Source organism: Plutella xylostella, chromosome 9 (assembly GCF_932276165.1).
Source record: "Plutella xylostella chromosome 9, ilPluXylo3.1, whole genome shotgun sequence".
Classification (NCBI taxonomy): Eukaryota; Metazoa; Arthropoda; class Insecta; order Lepidoptera; family Plutellidae; genus Plutella; species Plutella xylostella.
This window is the reverse complement of record NC_063989.1, coordinates 4,315,733-4,335,921: the sequence shown is the minus strand read 5'-3', so window position 1 is coordinate 4,335,921 and position 20,189 is coordinate 4,315,733. Positions and strand designations below refer to the sequence as shown.

Sequence of the window (20,189 nt, the reverse complement as noted above, 5' to 3'; positions counted from 1 at the left end):
TAGGGAAACGACGCACATACATAGCTACACCACTCGCGATGGTCCATAGCACATATCCATAGCACGCATCCATAGCACACATCCATAGCACGCATCATTCCATACAAAAAACATATCTTAGTTGAATCCGTTTCCACCAGTGCTAAGCTATGTGCACCAATAAATATGATTGGTGGATATCAAACGCATCCATAGCATCGTAGCATAGCACATCTCTGGTGGAAAAGCACCCTTACAATGGGCGCACCTCCCGTACTCTGCACAATACATCCACATTTTCTGCTTGTCAATCTGCAGGCATGCTGTCGGAACTATGCTTTCAGTTTATAAATATAATGATTACAGTCATATCACTTGTTTACGAAACACTTTCGTATAATCCTAACTAATATTATAAATGCGAAAGTAACTGTGTCTGTCTGTCTGTCTGTTACTCTTTCACGCCAAAACTACTGAACGGATTTGAATGAAATTTGGTATACATACGGTCTAGACCCTGGGAAAGAACATAGGCTACTTTTTATCCCGGAATTCCCACGGGAAAACTTTTTAAGGCGAAGCGAAGCGCGCGGGAACAGCTAGTGTAAGTATATATCATTTATGCACCAAACCCATAGAACGACTAAATCTGGGTATTTCCTGAATCAATAAAATTTTTTTTTTGAAGATTGATGATAAGCACGTTAACTCTATATTTTGGCAATCGATACAATCGTATGTTTATCAATTCACCTAAATTGTTGTATTTGGCACTAAACACAACAGACATAATCCCTTACAAATGAGTATCGTCAAAGATCATCCGACCACCCAAAGCGGTAGCCCACAAACCACTATTAATTAAAAGGTTTTCTTGGTATCGTCCTTTGACAGAGATAACTTAATATTAAAAGGAGCATCGTGAATGTAGATAAATATTGGAGCCGCCTGTCATATTGGGACGTGAAAATGCTATCAGGACCCCGCGAGGATAAAATTTGCCGATTTAACGTTGGTGTTTCGTCTTTGCGGCTTTTGGAATAACGTTGAAATTCGGGCGGGCAGGTGTCCCGCGTAGTGTTTAGTCCAGCGTGTCGCAATCAGTGCACAAAGCGGGTATTTTATTCTGATTTACATACAGATTGTGTCCATTGTAGGTGCTGCCCTGTGACAGTGTCCCTCCGGCTTCCGCGCCTCGCTGGTCTGTGAGTCTGTGACCCACGCGTGCTTCCCCCTGTCTTGTTTACTCTGTGTGTTTTTTCTACATTTTATTGCGAGCCTCCGTCCCATCTTCCTGACCTCGGTCAAAGGGAGTCTGCAAGTATAGTAAGTTTCCATAATGAGTTTTCTTCTCAAGCTGCACAGCCTTTGTTCGTAAGAATAAGTTAAACAATGCCTTTTCTTTTTGTAAAATGAAAATGGTTTGAATTTTTAAAGTTTAATAAATTAATAAACTAAACAATTACATTTGAAAGTTGAAAATGACGATCTTTATTATGCCGCGCCGCAAATACCTATTTGTGTAATATCTTCAGGGAAGTCATAATAAATATTGTCTCAATTTAGGCGGAATTACGGGAAGCAACAAATCCCAATATCCACAAATCCATTTATTCGATTTGAAGAGTAAGCAATAAGATTGTTTCCTCCTCACTTCTATCGCATCGAAACACTCGTTTAAAACAAACTCCGGAATTAATTCGAATCATTGGTTATACTTATTTATAACTTATTACTTTTTGTCCATCAAGATGCGAAAAAATCGTATTTTATTAAAATATAGGGTCTGTAAGTACTTCATTTACTTGCCTCTATATAAACTTCTCTAAGTGGTAACTAAAATCTAGTAAAAATGTCACCTCTCGTCATATCTTACCCGCCGCTGCGCCGACTTTGCCACTGGATTGAAGTGAATCAATAATGCTACTTTCTTATGAATATTTATTTACACCGGCTTTAATGCTACATCCAAGATTTACGTTGAGACGACCCAACTGGCCCTTTGACTCCTAAAACCGATCATATTAGTTATTCAAAGCATTTTCTTCGAATCGATTTAACATAAATCGCAGTATAACACTTGTATCTTTGTTGCTTTAAGCTTTAATCAAAGCGGCGCCACGTGCCAAGTTGTGCAGTCAAGTCTGCGGTGATCTTTAACATTCAAAGAGCACGCAATTAGATCGAGTTAGTGGCACAGACAGCAGTTAGGCCTGCACTGCCGGGAAGTGCGTCCTATTACACACCCGTATAAATAATCCCGTTGTTGCTAATATTAGACTAATCAGAACCGTGATGCTTATAATAACAGCTGCGACCCAGTGATTGGTAACTAAGCGATAGGAAACTACGGTCAGGAGTCTACTCGAAAAGGATTGTTGTGTTCGCTCGAATGATCTTCAGTTATCGTATAAGCTTGCTGAGTTGTGCGTTATGGTGAGTCTCGTGGTTTTACGGTTGAGTTTTGATTGCGTGCTCCAGTTGTCCAAGCCTGTCCGTCCCTGTTATCTGACAATTCCGAAAACCAGATTATTTACCAGCTTCTTTATCCAACTGTCAAAAGGATTCGTTCACCTTCTGTCCGAGAGTAATTCATTTCAGTAAATAAAATATGGATTGCTATGAAAAAAGTTTCAGAAACGCTCTGGTTGACAGCAAGTCAGCGCCGAGCGAATGTAAACAAAGTGCGAGTCACAGGAGCTTAACTTTCCGAATAATTTATTGTTTGCGGACTCGTGACTCCGACTCCATATTTGTTTTGCGCTGTTCATTTTTTTCTTCTTCTTCTTTGCCTTATTAGTGGAGTGAGCCCTTTGTGAGACAAACCGTTTAGTGAAGCTCTTTTGTGCAAGTCATCGGCTTGGCATTCTCTGAAACTGACTTCCTCCGAAGGGATGCGATGCGATGCTATTTTGAACTACTTATAAATATTTCAATGTCTTTTACATAGGTTAGCTCTACCTCTATTTAGTTTTTCATCAGAAGTAATGTCAAACAAATAATAAAAAATCCAAAAGCTCTAGAATACAGTGTCGAGTCTACTATCGATATCGTTATGATAGCTCTTAACTTTACCTTCATTTCTATAGCGCAGTGGTTCCCAGTGCAGTTTATTTGGCGCTAAATGGCATCCCACTCACTCATAGGTAGGTATATGATTAAATTTTCAACAGTTGGAGTAGACATGAAGCTCACTTTTAACTTACTGCTATGACATTTAATTAACACAACCTAAATAATGTGGGTCTTTTAAGCCAGAATCCCATCTATTCAGTAACGTATTAAATGAACTTAATAACGTCGTCTTCTTCATTTTTCTTAATATTTCGTATCGCATAGTTCTTGGCCGTGTGCCAACCACGTTTTCTCGTAAATTAAAAGTTTCCTATTTTATACTCTTTTGGTTCTAAATTCTTTGTGAACTCCAGTTTTCGAGCATCGGCCGTTGTGACACAAGAAAATTGTCTTCAGTACGAGTGGACGTTTCGATTTATGTTGAAAATTCTGCGATATGATCTAGCTAGAATAGTTGACCGCGGTAGGGTACCAAACCATGCCAAAGTCTTCATGTAGACAAACTAAATAATAATAAATGTATCTATCAAACTCATTTATACCGCTGCAAAAGTTATGCTAGACCTACACTAACGTTGGTCACTGTAAGGATAAGCCAGTCAAATTAACTGTCAGCAAGGTACTCTGCAGTCTATAATGTAGAGAAAACACGTCACTCGGCAAGGCTCCTTTCATGTACTCCTGAAAAATTCTTCCGTATTATAAGGTAGGGGTTGGATGAGGAAGGCCAAGTACCGAGTGTTGTGGCGCTCCTTGGTAGAGGCCTATGTCCAGCAGTGGATGATTATTGGCTGATGATGATGATGATTATAAGGTAACTAAATCATAATATTGTTTTCAGCGGAGACGCCGCACCAGGATGTGTGCAGCAAGCCGCCGCTGAGCCCCGCCCTCGCTGCGCACGCGCCGCCCAGCCCCAACAAACGTGAGTACCTTCACTATCCACAGTACCACTGTACCAGACAAGAGTGACCCTTTATGATGAAAAGTATGTAAGCGTCCCACGACATGCACGACAGCTCTCGTTCGTTGTTTTTTTGTCAGTATAGAGTAACCTTCCAGTACCGCCAGTACCCACTCTTGTAATAACTCCAGATACAAGTTGATAAAATTGTTAAAATGTAGCTGTGCCCTATGCTATGACGTTTGACTGACAGATCTTTATTAAAGAAAAAAATAAACATTATATACGTACCTACTAAATCCAAAATAATTAAACATACGAACACTTATATAAAAATGTACTTTAATAATACCTACATATAATATCCAAAGATACATAAATCATTTTTATAAAATCAACAGTCGGAATCTTCAAATATTAAATGCTAAATGAATACACAGACGATATCTTTATTGCGTTCTGCAACTACAACTCCTGCATTAGGTTTAAAGTCAACCAAATACATATACCTAGTTATATCTGAACTACTTGCTCACTCCAGAATAGCCTTTGTTCTCTGGAATGGATAAAACCACCTTTTGTTCCCGCTTTTGTAATTAAATAACAATTACGTCACTACGTGCTTGTTTTGTATAACCAGTGTCAAAGCTTAATTATTATAATGTTTCTTTATTTATAAAAGTGTCTACTGCGTTCTAGCCATGTGCTTCGTTTTCGGCCATACCGGTATAAAAAGTGGCCTACTAGAGGTCTTTACTTACCTACACAGTCCCTTTCAGTCCGTTTGATGTGGGGGGACGTTTTGAGTTTGACAGTTTTAGGGAGGTCCCAAGGTGAAATCGTAGAAAGTTGCGTAAAAAAGGATGAACAATTGCATTTCCGTATTTAAAATTATAAAATACGAATCACATTAGAATTTTTCAGGATCGTCTTTGATCAGATACTTTCATACATACAAATGAACTTACGCTTAAGAATTCAAAAAGGAAAGAAAGGCAGAATATAATGTATACACATTAATTAATTAGTTTAAACAAAGTTTTATTATTTGTCTTAGCAGGTTATTTTCTTACATCCGCTATGCGGATTATTCATATATTGGTAGGTATAGTAATAATAAGGGTATAATATGTGGGGCATCTCACACACGGCGATCCGACCCCAAACTAGGCAGAACCTGTAATATGGGTATCAGACAACTGATATATTTATACAAATACATAGATAGATACATATTAAATATAAATATCAACACTCAAGACCCGAGTACAAATATCTGTCTTTAAAGAAATATTTGCCCAGCCGGGAATCGAACCCGGGACCTTCGGTATAGCAGTCAGGGTCACTAACCACTACACCATTCGACTTATATATTACTATCTCTTCATGGGATAACAACTCAACAATATTGAAACATTAAACTTAGATTTACCAAGATTAAAAATCTATGTACTTACATACTTATTATTATTTGTGAATGCCATGAGCACAAAATAATATGACAACGTGATAAATCAAACTGTGAAGAACGCAAAGGTATACGTCCATCTGAAACCCTTGGGAGTGATACATAAAGTTCCCTGAAAAGGTCATATTTTATCTTGACACTTACGACAAAATGTCTCCCTCTCGTAACTTGGACTCAGCTGATCCTAGTTTTATCCACTTCTTAAGATTCGTGTGTTCACCGACACATTCACCTTATAACCTATTGAATGTGTGCCAGCAGTCAGCGCCAGTACTGTTGGATGCGTGCTCTATTGAATTCATTTCTTTTAGTCTTGCATCCGTAGTAAAGTTTCCGGTAGGGTCTTTCTTTGTCATCACAATGTGAATTGATCGCTAGTATTTGTTTCTTTGCTTCATAAAGGACACTTCAGGGAGCCTATTTTCCACCACACACCTACACAGTCGTCTTCCAGTTGAATGTCAAAATGATAACAGTGATTTTTTGCAATCTATGTTGGCGCCTCAAAATTCGTTGGTATGCTTCTTGTATTCAATTTCCAGTCTTGTGCAACTTAATTCGAAGTAGAGTCGATAGTGTCGCGGCAAACTCCACCTCGATGTGTATCCGAGTGTATTTAGTTTTTCGTTTTGGCACACTCGGCCGGATCCATGCGGCGATTGTGTCACGCGTGGCGATGCCCAACGCAGTTTGTTTCCTCCCGCGAATCAAATACAGGAATCGAAATATCGGACGTAACACCAGATAGATACGCAAATATGTAGGCACAGATTTCCACCGCTGTATTTATTTAGTTGCGCGTCCAACATTTCAGCCATTTGTTTCACAATGATCACCGAAGGCATTCAGTATGTGATAGTCTAAGTGTGAAGATGTATTTCATGTAATTATAAAAAATACGTAGGTAATGTTAATTACTCCTTAGATCATAAACAGAATATAACGAACGGTATCATCAGGACGTCACATATAATACCTAATTCACGAACTATTGATCCTTTAACACAACATGAAATGAAACTAATGGGTTGTTGTGGGTTCATTTTCCAATCAAATAATTGGGCGGAGGTCTAAGTTTAGTCTGTAAATAGATAAACCACTTGATTGGCTACAACCGCAATGCGTTGTTAGGAATGGAAGTGGTCAATCAGTCTGGTCTAGAATCTAGATGCAGTATGTGACTTTATCTAGAACTACTTACCCAATATCCTTAAGTAACTATGCATGTAATATTATTATGTTGCTTTGTACTATTTACGTAAACATTCATGACATCATTTTCTCAGCTAGATACCTAATTCCTACCGACTCGGTTTCTTAATATTATGCAGAAAACAAATCACACCATCTTGTTATCTTCAATTTTATGATAAGTGCAGAATAAAATAAATGTAGTAATAATAGATAGTGATATGTTATTATACCTCTGTTACAATGTCATTTGTATTTATATTTTAAAGAGACGGTAAAATCTTGCTTATTGCTGGGTTATACATAAAATAAAATCCATGTAAATAAATAGGTAATAATAATTTCCAACGAGTATCATGACGTGTCATCTTCCATACACGTGAATACCTCGATCACATTGTTTTCGTCAAACCACTGATTTTCAATGTCATCGCACATCCACGGCTAATTGAGCATGCATGTATGTATCCGTCCATAAAGCCAATGTTTGCCATCCACTCCCTTATAGAACGGGCACGCTCCATTGTGTCCCAACTCCTTCCCGTTAGTCCCTAAAATGGGTGAAGTGTGTGAGTGTACTACTAATTTGCAATGTAGAATGAACATAGTGTTGGTTATATCGGTGCGCGGGCGGTGCGTCACTGGCCGGCCGGCTACATCGCTCCGGCCCTCGCGTGGCCGAGCTCACTCGTGATCACGTCCCCGCGTAAAAATAAAGTCCACAGCGCGCCGCTCGCTCGCGTACTTCCACCCATTTATAATTATCAGTAAATCGCGGCGCGAGCAGACGACTGCCACGGCCGGCGACCGCTCGCCGAAAACATACGCCAGACTAACAAAAACCCGCTGTGTGACACGCTAGTTCCCTTAGCCCGAGCCCTCACGACCGAACTGAAATCCTACACACTAAAACGAAACGATCCCATCAAACGTGGGCTGCGCGTCAGAAACCGGCGTCTGATCATTGCGACGCGCCAACTCGCGCTTCAATGGACACCATGCGATAACGAATACTGCTTGTAGATAGTGATAGTGATAACAGTGCGGTAAATATAACATTTTAAAATGCCAGATAAACAAAAGCGGCGTAAGACTAATAAGAATAAACGCAAAAATAAAAACAACAACTGGTGCAAAAACAATAAAAATAGTGATGGTGTAAAAAGTGAAGTTGAAAATGAAAAGTGTAATGAAGTAACTGCTGAAGCAAGTGTCAGTGAACTCAAGGAAAATGTTATAGAAAAACCATCTGAAAATAAAAGTAGTGATACTGCAGACGTTTGTGTCGTGGATGAGTTTCATATTGGTGTTGTAAACAATGTGGAAAATTCTGTCTCTAAATGTGACAATAATACTGAGAACACATCCAAAGAAAGTTTTATAAATGAAGAATCTTTGAGTGACGCTTCAATATCAACTTCAGGCACAAATGCAAAAAAATGTAACCTGGATGTTAACTCAATAACCCTCTCTAAAAGTAATAACAGCAGCACAAAAGAACTCCAAGAAATTTTAGCAAACGTACCTGATAATCCATCACCAGAACAAAGCTATGTAGTAGAATCTCCAGATCAAACACTAGCATGTAAAAATAAACATAAAATCAAAATACAAAGCAAAAGTCTTGACAATGACGATGAACCAAAAATTATAGAAATCACTGACGATGAAGTTGCACAATCTGGAGATGAAAATTCTGTCGCGATAAGTACAAGTGATGTTGTTGTAACGGATATTGAATGGGAGACCACTAAAAATCTCCAGACAACCACAGAACCAGTATTGCGAGACGTATCTTCTGGTAAATTGAGCCTTACTTGTCCTCCCATATTGACTGCCCAATGTCAACAATCTTCATCTCTAACACCAGAAGAAGAATTATCATTACGTGCATACTTAGACACATTAAATCTCGCAACTCATCCACCAAATTCTGCTGAAATAAAAGCTGAAATTGAAGAAATAATAAAACGAGAAGTGAGACAAAGACTTAGAAAAAAGGCTCACACTGATGATATTATAAGTCCTAGGCTGGGCCCACCAAGACAGTTAGATGTTATCGCTGAAGAAGGTAGCGGTGAATCTTCACTAGCTTCTCGAAGGCAGTCCTATCTTAGTGAAATTAAAAGTGACATTGATGATTTAGATGACGACGTATTTTTAGATAATAAACCAAAGAGAAAAGATGATTGCATGCCACCAAGACCAAGAAAAATCAATAACAAACCGGCCCTTAGACAAATTCCACAAAAATGTGTTTTGGTTGATACTCAGATTAAAGAACCAGAATTAACAGAGGCACGAGGTGATTGGTCTGTACAAACGGTTGAAAAAATTGAAGGGGCTGAAGTGGTTTACCTCACAGACTCATCCAGTAGTACTAGTTCTGTTAATGATATTGGCGAAGAAGATGTTGAGGATTTAGACTCGGACATTTCTGTACGAATGATGACTCCAACAATTGAAGTTACAGATACAGAGAAACTTCTTAAGAAAACTTTCATTAAACAAGATTCAGAAGAAGCGAACGACTCTTCTGCACACGTCAATGATAATAAATCTGATAAAACTACATCTAGTAATGATTTTATAGAAGAAAACGTACCTCAAAACTTTAATGAAATCATTGTTTTAACAACAGATAATATTCAAACATCTCTTTATGTTAAGGAACTTACTGATGTAAATAATTGTAATGATAAAAACCTCGAATCATGTGACCGAAACCATCAAAGTGTTACAGATAACTATGACTTGGAAATGAAAGTTTTGAAATGTGAATTAAATGATGCGATAAATAATTTAATTAAAGAAGTGGTTTCAGACTCTGAAAATACAAATGAAAGAGAACCATTAAACCGACAAGATTCTTCTAGTAGTATTGGGTCATCCCAATGTACTGCTAAATATAACCCGAGCTCATCATCCCTTAATGATGTTTCTAACATTTTGCATGATGACCTTCATGATACGAATAAACCAAGCAACACACACATACTATCTAGTCGTGTTTCAAGTCACGTGAAAGATGTTTTTGAATGTGTTACAGGGACGCTTCCATCATCTCAAGACAATAACGAAAAGGATAAAAGTATTTATCAACCCTTGCTATTGCGAGATATATGCGTAAAAAGAATAAGTAGTCTACCGTACGGTGAAAAAATATTGGAAGAATTAGCATCTGTATCAAAGAAATTACAAAGCTACGGGGTGCTAGGTTCAAACATTGCTACATCTTTCGAAGAAAAAGAGACTGTTGAAACAAAACCATATCTCGGATCTCATAATAATAAACCAGAAAAAACAAACAATATGCCGTACTATCCATTACCAGACGTATCTTCTATAGAAAAGGTATCATTGCCTACCAATCAGAAATCTCCCATGCCACCGCCTGTACGACCAAGAAAATCATCTCTTAATAAGGCCCATGATGACTCTCATTGGACTGGCCTACCGACCCAACAAGAACCAGTTTATATGTGCCTGTCACCATCACAAAAGATGTTAATGGAAAAAACAAACACGGTTATATCCAAAGAGGATGCCACACAACTTATAGATATGCATAAGAAATATGTCGATCGAAGAGGTTACGGTGATAAAGGCAAGAATAATGAGAAAGAAACTTCTAATAATCCGCCAGCTATACCGTTCAAATCCCAGACAGGAAGTCGTCTATTAGCTATTATTCGGGATCCCGCTGTAACAAACAACATCAATTCGTCAATAAATAAACACCTCAATAAAAGCTTAGATCAGCTTCAACGAGAATCAACGTTTAAAAAAAGTTTTGAGCATTTTAACACGCCTAAAGAAACTCCTCCCTTTAAACCGATACCACCTCCTAGACCACGGAAATCTACAATTTATGAAAGTGATGAAAGTTCTGATTTTACTGATAGTTCATTATTTTCTATGAAAAGTGAGAAGAAATATTTCCATTATTCTACGGGAGCTCTGAATGAAGAGATCGAGAATGATGTATCGTCTATACAAGATATGCATAGACGTTATACAAATATTCGTGATAATGGAGTTAAACAGAGTTCAGTGCGTAGACCATCATTACCGAAAGATTTGTGTGAACAACAAATGGAGTACATAAGGCAGAAAGAAAAAGAGGTTGAAGCAGAAATAAAACGCTTAGAAGAAATGAAATTAAACATGACTGATCATGATAATTCAAACCAAAAATCCAATTCACCTATTAATCAAGAAAACAAATGCAATACCAAACATTTATTTGAATCAAACCAGTACACTATATCTCGTAATAACGATTTTGCTGTTCAACAAAGCAAAAAGTCCCCAGAAAAGAGCGAAAAAGCGAAAGTTTCTTCCGTATTTAGTAATAGTCAGGAAGAAATTATGCGAGAAAAAATGTACTCTGAATATATGAGTCAAATGGCTGAGCGACAACAAAGAAAGGAAAAGAAAGTTATTAAAATTACTAATAACTCCACCACAAAACATGCACAATCCAAAACAACCACTATATCCAAAAGCATGTCAGCTCTAGACATGTTAGAATCGAAAACAAACAATCCTATCGAGAAAGAATTCATTTGGAAAGCAAGGGAAAGGTGGGACAAGTTAGGAATTAAGGATCCTGAAACAGAAGACGAACGAGATAATAATAAAGATGTTTACAAGGAGCCAGAAGTGATAAAGAATAAAATAAAAGTGATTCAAGGTGACCAGGAGACTGATGTGCAGAAGTTGCCGAGTCATTTGCAGGAGTTTGTGCAACTAACAGCCAAGAACAAGGAGAAAAGTACAGACAGTCCGGGTGAGTGTAGCAGTGGACCCATGAACCTGCCCGCAGTGATCGTGTGTGCTATCCTAGTTGTAGTGGTTGCAATTGTCCGATACTTTTATCGACTTTTGAAAAGCAAGTGAACTAACAGAGAACTTTAACCTAAAACATTAAAAACAGTGTTGTGTGGTTGGATGTTGTGTTGTGTGCATTGCATGGATTGTTGACTTTCATATATGTAAAGTATTTCCTTTAAATATTTGTGTCCTATTTCCGAATGTTTGTTATTTCCCACAGGAGGCAACAAGTGCATTGCCCTTACTTTTATTATCGGATCATTATTATTACAAAGGTGAGTGCTCATGTACACACAAATACATGCATATTATTATGTAGGCTACCAAGTAGAATAAATCATTTAAATTACACTACATCTTTTCATTTGCCTAATTTTAAACATATCGGCATTGATTTAATAAAGTTTGAAAACCATTTTATTCAATTTGCTTATGTTCAAAGTAATCTCATTCGAAAATATATGTCGAATATGCCAGAAATTAATTTCATTATTGCTATGTCAAAATAAATTATTAAAAAAATTGTAATTCACGGTTAAATACTACGTTATATTACAACATAGGGTAATAAATATGTGAAACGTATGTTTGTTTGTAGCTAGCTCATAAAAGAAAATGTGTCACTGAATGACACAATCAGATAATCAGCATTTAGGTCAAGGCATGGCCAAGCATGTTTATTCCTATTGCAGTAAATAGTGCCTATTTTCCGAGCTATACCTCTAGCTATACCTCCATTCGATTATCCGAAACTACTCGTAATGATTTTGACGAGCAATTTTTTTGATTCCCATGTAAGGTAAGTTCTGAAACTGTCAATACACTACTAATTTGATACCGTATCTAATTTGTCCACCGCACAATAGGCAGTTAGTGGTTAGCTTATAACTAATTAATTAGCATTAATATTAGTTCAGGGCTCGCTTTATTAGCTGCATAATATTTGCCTGAGATTGTACTAGCCGTATCAGAGAATAATCAGCAAACCTACAGATATAATTATCACATTTTGATAAGCAGTTATACTCGTATTTAGGCTTTAATTTAACGGTATATTTTTATATGAAGTAGCTGCATCATAATATTTTCTTCAGATTATACGAATCATATCGAAGAATCAATCAATCATTAATCACAGATAACATGCTAAGCCCCGATGGCTGCAAAAAGCAGTCCAGACCAAATTTTAATGCAATTATTTTTAAAACTAAATAATTTTTATGTTATTTTTTTCTGAAATTTATCTGTTTCTTATAGTAAACGATTCGATTATGATAAAGAACGAATAAATAGAGGTATAAATATGATAGGTCAAAAAGGTATACTTATAACATTTCATAATTCCATAGCACCAGCCCTTAAATACTGTTTAGGTACACCTAAACATGTACCACATTAATTATAATGATGTTCGTTAAAATATTGTAGTAATATTTATCAGTGAGCTGGATCGTGCTTATATAGAGCAGCCAAAACTATAACTCCTCGCCGTATTGGCACTGCTTTGATTCTGTAACTTCACTAGATTATATTAGAGCAATATGTTAGCCAAGCCGTAGAAATACCGACGTAGGCTCATGTTTTTTACCTGCAAACGCAGCGTTTCGCGAAAGTCTCTCGATTCCCCAAGTTATAAATAAATTGCACGAAGCGCGAAAGTATTTAGTTCGTCTAAATCAGTGCTAAATGGCCTTTGGCAAAGCTTTCGTTACGTCATGCTGCATTTTTACTAATCTTACGTGACGAAAACAGTGTAAATTTATTGCATCCATGACGTCATAGTATTTCGATCTTATGAAGTATATCGCGCGAGCTTCGCATCGGATCTAAAAGGTCTCCCGTGGGAATTCCGTGATACAGTAGCTCGTAGCTGTCAAGGATATAGTATGAAGTAGCAGTAAGTAGTGAAGATGTATCATTATAATGGTTCATTTGATACAAATATACTTACGTATATATACACTTATTTTAATAATAATAGGTATGTACCTGCAGTGTAGAGAATTGCCAACGCAAGAAATGTTTCTATTGCGTTATTGAAGGTCATGCCTTTAAAACTTTATAGATAAAAAACAGAGTGTTATTAGATATCAAAAACATATCGATTTCGCCAATATTATTAACTAGAATTGTAATATATCAACAATTATGGGTATTCTTAACTCCCAACAAATACAATACTAGAATTAGCCAAGTATCCATCTATTAGAACGAGCAGCAAAGCAGGAAATGCCTGGGTACCTCTGGGTCTAAATGAACAAACTTGCAGAATCTATAAATGGTTTTGTTTTCTTTACGCATTTTCCTCTCCATTGCTCTCACACGTGAGCGTGTCCGTTCAATCATAAATTGTAAACAATTCATCGATGCGAGAGATTTTCTCTTTCATAATTCTAGTGCGTTTGTTCTCTCCACGGTTTGCATCGGCAATGACATGATGACGAACTAAAAAAGAGAATCTGGTGAAGTAGATTGTCTCGCTTTTGTAAAATATTAGCACATTTTACCGTTAGTTTTTCTTTCCTCTTATAATTATTGATAAAGCTATTGGCACTACTGTAGTCGATCATACTAGTAGTACCTACTACTAGTTGGCCATAATAATGGTTTCTTACTTCAAACTATGTTCTGCTTTTATAAAAAATAATATTTCTCTACATAACACTCAAACCTTTGACACAAAACTGTGGGTGTTCCGCTTGAGGCTTGTCAACTCACCAGTGATCCACAAACCTGGACATTGTATACAAAGAGGAGGGACCGGGAGTGCCGTGAGGTCGTCACTCCGCTCACGGAAGTCGTTCGGCTTCGGAAGTGACGTCATGAGACTCATGACACGAGGGGTCGCGGCCATAGCCACTCAACTTACCGTGAAAACGATGTGTACTATACTGCGTTATAACATGTTATGAAGCCTGACACACTTGCAGTGATCGACATAATAGAAAAGGGAAAGAAATGGAACTCCTTATAATTTTGGCTGCTATACCTGCTGAGCTGGGCAGTGGTGTAAGTCAGTGTGGCGCGTTGTAAAAATTCTTGCGAATGTTACATTAGGTAGGCATTAAAAAATACACAAACTAAAGGCGAGCAACCGAAGCGCGCGAAAAGTGGCGAATGCTCTATGTTCTGAGGGGTCACTCTTTATGACGAAAAACTAAGTTTCGGAACGCTGCTTCGAGAGCCACGACTGTATCTAGTTGTTTTAAACGTGCCGATTGCACAACAGCTCTCGTTTTTCAGTATAGAGTAACCCTCCTGAACATCACCTATAGGTGGTGGCTGACAAGGTTGCACGACCTTCAAAGGTGTCAAGGTGTCTGTCAACTTAACACGTTCGTCGTAAATGGAGATTTTTACCTGTTAATGTACGATAAGTGATTCCTATCAGATAGTCAGATACCTATTGGCTTCCTGGTGGATTATGATTTATACACAAATGTGCTGACGTAAAAAAAAATTACGAACCCTAAACTTGTCCGTGATTTTTTTTCGTACATTAAGGAATTGTATAGGTTAATTAATACTCTTCTAAATTTTACCGATTTTGTGTAGGTTATTTATTATGCTGTGTCAAAGATAAGATAAAAAGTGGCTCAAAATTAAATAAGCGTATTACTGCCACCTGCCGAGATCGAACGGAACTACAGAGAGTTGATTCAGTTACACCTTTTGGCCACTAGAGGGCGTTCGAAATCATTTCGAATGATCTAACCGCTGGCCGGAAGTTACGTAGCCGGTTACGCTGTCTGCGGGAACGCAACATCTATTTTTGCGTGAAGGGAAAACTCGCCAAGAACTAGACTTGGCTTAAACTGCTAAGTACGTCGTTAAACTAGCTCACTGATTCATGAACTGCTGAAAAAAAAACTCAGGTATTTCTTGTGTTGAAATGTCAAGACAGAAATAAATTTTTCGGTCAACATGCCGTATACTGTGTTAGAGCCGCTCTAAGCAATTCAATGGGCTTTCATCATTAGGTATAATTAAGGTTGTCTAGGATGGCTAGTGATGGCTATTGGCTAGGCTATAAAAACGCTACTAACGAGATACAAAAAAAAAACATAACTTTAGTTTAGCATCGTTTGTCAAAATAAGTGGTAGTACAATCTTTTCGTCATGCTATTTCCAATATTTAGAACCTACCTCCAAATATTCCCTACAATTTAGAAATGTGTTTTCTGCTAGATTTTTTTATAAAAAATTCTAGATTCGAGGTCATGTTGAAAATAAGTTTGGAAATACAAACGTCACAGTAGGTAAGTATTTGTTAATTTTGCCATTGAGTCTTAACCATATACAACAAATAAAGCTGTATAAAAGCAACATTAAAAGTAGATAAATTGCTACCTTTAACTTAAAATTGAAACAACTTAACTAACTTAGCCGTCTTCTTTTTAATAAAGATTATGTGCTAAGCCTTATGATGTTGATAATACTCTTTTTAGCGTAAAATGTTGGATGCTACTTAATAGAAAATTCTATGAACATTCTTTCAGGCTTAATATCAGCAGTAAAAAGTTTATGACAAAAGTCGACAGTAAAATTGAAAATTTTCGTGTCTTAAGTGTTTGCTCCTAATGAAAAATGTATAAGTAGGTAGTGTGAGTTTTTCAAAATGCAATAATACTCGTAAATATTATAGAGTTATTGAGCTATTTAGTTGTAATTTTCAGTCATCAGTCATCACAATTCGATTCCATAAATGTGAATTTAATTCGAATCCATTCATTAATTAGTTAAGTAAGCTATGGTTGTAACTTTTTAAAACAAAATATTTACCTATCAGCTAGAAACTCTAGAAAAAGAAAATCGATAAATCATCGCTCTCCTGGAGATATTTCGCCCTGTGGGTACTTATGTAAATAGACGAAGCTAGTTTTTCCTTCACTTAGAATTAATGCTTTCTGACTGTGAAAAAGATATGTTTATATAGTACTAGCTGTTCCCGCGCGCTTCGCTTCGCCTTAAAAAGTTTTCCCGTGGGAATTCCGGGATAAAAAGTAGCCTATGTTCTTTCCCAGGGTCTAGACCTTATGTATACCAAATTTCATCCAAATCCGTTTAGTAGTTTTGGCGTGAAAGAGTAACAGACAGACAGACAGACACAGTTTTATCCCTTTCGAACCTGAGATTTTTTTTCTATCATAATGTTAAAAAAAATGCATAATATCGCCTTTTATGCCTAAAAGGGCTAGGGAAAAATAGTAAAAAAAATCATGCATTTTCCGTTTTCCCGGAAAAGCCATAGCACGTTCGTGCTATCTGGGTTTCAATACCACTAACACACATTTGTGCGTTACCATATTTTACTTAGGATACCTATTTAACTGACTGAAATCAAAAAACAGAAAATATGTATTTAATCCTTTCTTAAATCAATAAAAGCAACAATATTAAAAACCTTAAAAAAACTTAACTTTTTGACTATTTTTTAAATTCTAATAATGATATACTATTGAATTCCAAAACATAAATATGTAACATATTTAAGACGTGAAATATGAAAGCGAAGTGCATATTATATACTAAAAATAAATCATTATTAGCTTAAATCTTAAGTTTCAGCATAAATCGAAAATAATAATAATAATGATAATCATAAAGAAGCAGAGCAGCTTCTGGCCAGCTGTTGGGCATTAGGGACTCCACCCACCAGATTCCAGGGAGAACTCCTGTTCCTCATCTCTGGCTTACATTTATTGGTTGTCCAGAACACTGAAGAGGAACAGGATCTCCCACCCCTTGCTTGGCTGGCTTGAGTGGTGTTTCGCTAGAGCAGAAATGCTCAAAGAAGGATGTGTTACCCAGTAAGGTATTATAGAGGTCTTGACCCATAACTCGGATTATTCTGAGAGCTGTGGAATCCCTCCCCATCCTTACTACCTCATGTCATGTTGCCCCTTGATGCTACGTCACTGTAATGTGCTAGCAACTGTTTTGGGGGGGGGGTAGGGGTTCATTGGCTGTGTGTGCAAGTCACCCCCTGCCTTTTTATCCATGTGCGAAATATATAGATCAGACAGGAGCCATAGTCCTTCCATAGTCCCAGTTACCCAGTCCATTTAGCACCCATTCCATAACCCTTTATTTATTTTCTCCATATCTTAGAATAGTCCTGCACCAACTGGGGAGTTTCTTTGGGTTTACTTCTGTAGTCTAAGCAGGGAATATCGTCGGTTGGTGTCACATTTCATATAGATTAATTTTGTCAAAGGGGTCCCTACATAATAATTTGGCCCATGAACGCCTTCCAAATGTTTGGGACCCCATGGAACTGGTTCATGGAACGAAAAGTACAATTATTATGACAAAAACTACCTCATGCAATTTTGTGCATTTGTACATTTTGAACCTGAACCGCACATTTGTGCGTTTCAGTTTTGTCGGACAAAAATTATCACAGAATCATTGTGTTGTGCAAACTTTACTATGCTAACAACAAAGATAAGACTGTAATATTACAATGTAGCATAAAATATGTGAAGAAAATTAGCTAAAACAGCAAAATTACATTAATTTCTAAACACGCTCGCTGTCAGGTTCAAGGAACGCCGCCAATTTCTTTGCCTGTCACAGGCCAACTGACTTCAAATATCAACCACAATTTTTTTAGGCAGTTACAACGATACGCACAAACGATGCGTTTCGGTTCCACGCGGTGAAATAAGTTTAACGCTTAAGTAGAATTTCTAAGAAATCGAGCGCACATTCATATCATTCAGGTTCGAAAGGGTTATTAGTTAGGAAGTTAGGATACTAGCAACCTAATTGTATGAAATTATTTTATCTTAAATTGCATCTTATGTAGTAAGTATAGTTTTTACTTGTTTCGTATATTTTTAACCCCCGGCCTAAAATAGGGATGTTATCATAATTCTAGCAGTCACACAGCTGATTATGACATTAGTATCACCTATTATCTTTCTATTTTGTCTACATCATGACCTGGAATGAGGTCCCGTGCCTACTCTAAAATGTAATATAATAGTCGTCCTGTAACCAATGGGATTATCAATTTTCACACAACACGAGTAACACTAATAATAAATGTATAATATTCGTGTTGTAGCGCAAACGACAGCCATACATCAAGCACGCGCGTACCGAGATTGATGTTCCACCACGCGGCGAGGAATCAATCAAACCTGTGCGTCTGAATCTGTTCGGCAAAATATACCTTTGGTTACTTTTACAGGCAAGTAAGAATACTATCAGTGATTGAAAATTGAAACTTTAAGTACAACAAGTGTTTAAAACGAAATTTGACAGATTTTGTGGGCGTTTGACAGCACTAAACACCTGTAAAATACTGTCTAAGTTTTTGTGGTAAGGCCCTTAGGGTTTCGGACGGTGGTGAAAGTTGACAAGTCAGATGAGTGTATGCCCACATTGCCCACTGACTGTCCATGTCCAGGGTCAGGGTCAGGGTGTACCGGTAAAAAAAAAGATAATACTTGTTGTCTTTAAGTAGTGTACTTTTTTTCAGAAAGCAAGGGTGAGTTTTTCGGTCTATTTGTTAGAATTCCTCACATTTCGACCTAGCTCTACCTTTATCGCGATTAAATAGATTCAATTTATGAAATTTAAAGAAAAAAACTGTTCGTCGAAGAGACCTCATCTAGTTGGGTTAAATTATTTCGGAGTGTAATTTCTTTTTCCCAGTTAAGTAATGCTACCATTTTGTGCCATGCCACCTGTGTCTTTGAACCTGGCTGAGTTTGAGCGTGGCTGTTTTAGTAACACGGAAAAGCTAAGGGCTGATGTAATCATAATAACATGTCTCCATTAATTCAATATCATCAGATGATAATCTGACTGAACATTTTTAGTGGGTGATGATATTAATCGTCCACTTAACCTACCTAATGAAATCTCGTCTTAATAGTTAAGACTTTTTCAAAACACTATTTATGTATGTTATGCAATTTGGTGTTTAAATCTAATACTGATGAAGCCACAAAAACAATAGTATAAAACAAGCAAATAAATATATTTTAAAATAAAAAAACACTTATCTGATGTGCTTACAACAAACGTTCTTATTTATTTATATGTTTCATGTAAACGCTGAGAGGTTTACAACTAGTGTTAGACTATAATGTGTATGGCAAATGGCGACATGTGTTTATTTGTAGAGTTTTATTTTCGGCCCTTTCTCCTGTCTGTCCGAAGAGACGCGAATAGGGACTAGAGCCCGATTCACACAATGTTTAGTGCGATTTTTGAGTAGAATTGCATTTCTGGGCTTGTGTACTTATACAGGGTGTTGCAAAAAGGGTATACTAAGCCGAAACCAGCATGTGCAGCATGTTATATCTAAGCCCGAAACTAAAATCAGAATTTCAGAATTCGCGAATTTCTTTCTTTTTGCAACACCCTGTATTTGCATAACTTTTGAATCTAACATACACCCCGCAATGTGCGTTACTTCACAATCGCACCAAACAATGTGTGAATCTGGCTTATAAGCGCCATTCACACCACTACTGTAAGAGATTCGATATTATTATTGCCGCGCTGATTTCATGCAGTAATATGAAAGCTCATATTCATTAAAGACGCATCAAATGTAACAAATCTAATTCAGTTGCGAAAACTGAATTTTCCGTGCGCGAAAAATTTAAATATTGATGTTAATGCTTACAGAATTTCAGGTTTTGTCTTTGAACGGTTCTAAATACAAAATCGGTTGTCTAAATTTAACTATCTTTCTATATTATATCCACAATAGGT

The 20,189-nt window shown here is 37.0% G+C and overlaps 1 protein-coding gene across 15 annotated transcripts in view; it reads left to right on the top strand.

Annotated features, from left to right (window-relative positions):
- Nucleotides 1–20,189, top strand: part of LOC105393136 — a 123,960-nt gene that overhangs the window by 25,474 nt on the left and 78,297 nt on the right. For 6 of the 15 annotated variants that reach the window (XM_048622895.1, XM_048622893.1, XM_048622894.1 and 3 more), the window contains one exon: nt 3,896–3,979. In XM_048622895.1, the coding sequence (XP_048478852.1) occupies nt 3,896–3,979 (84 nt within the window). Of the gene's footprint in view, nt 1–3,895; nt 3,980–6,988; nt 11,410–20,189 lie in introns of those variants that run through there. The other 9 variants (XM_048622888.1, XM_048622892.1, XM_048622891.1 and 6 more) reach the window with 4 other exon arrangements.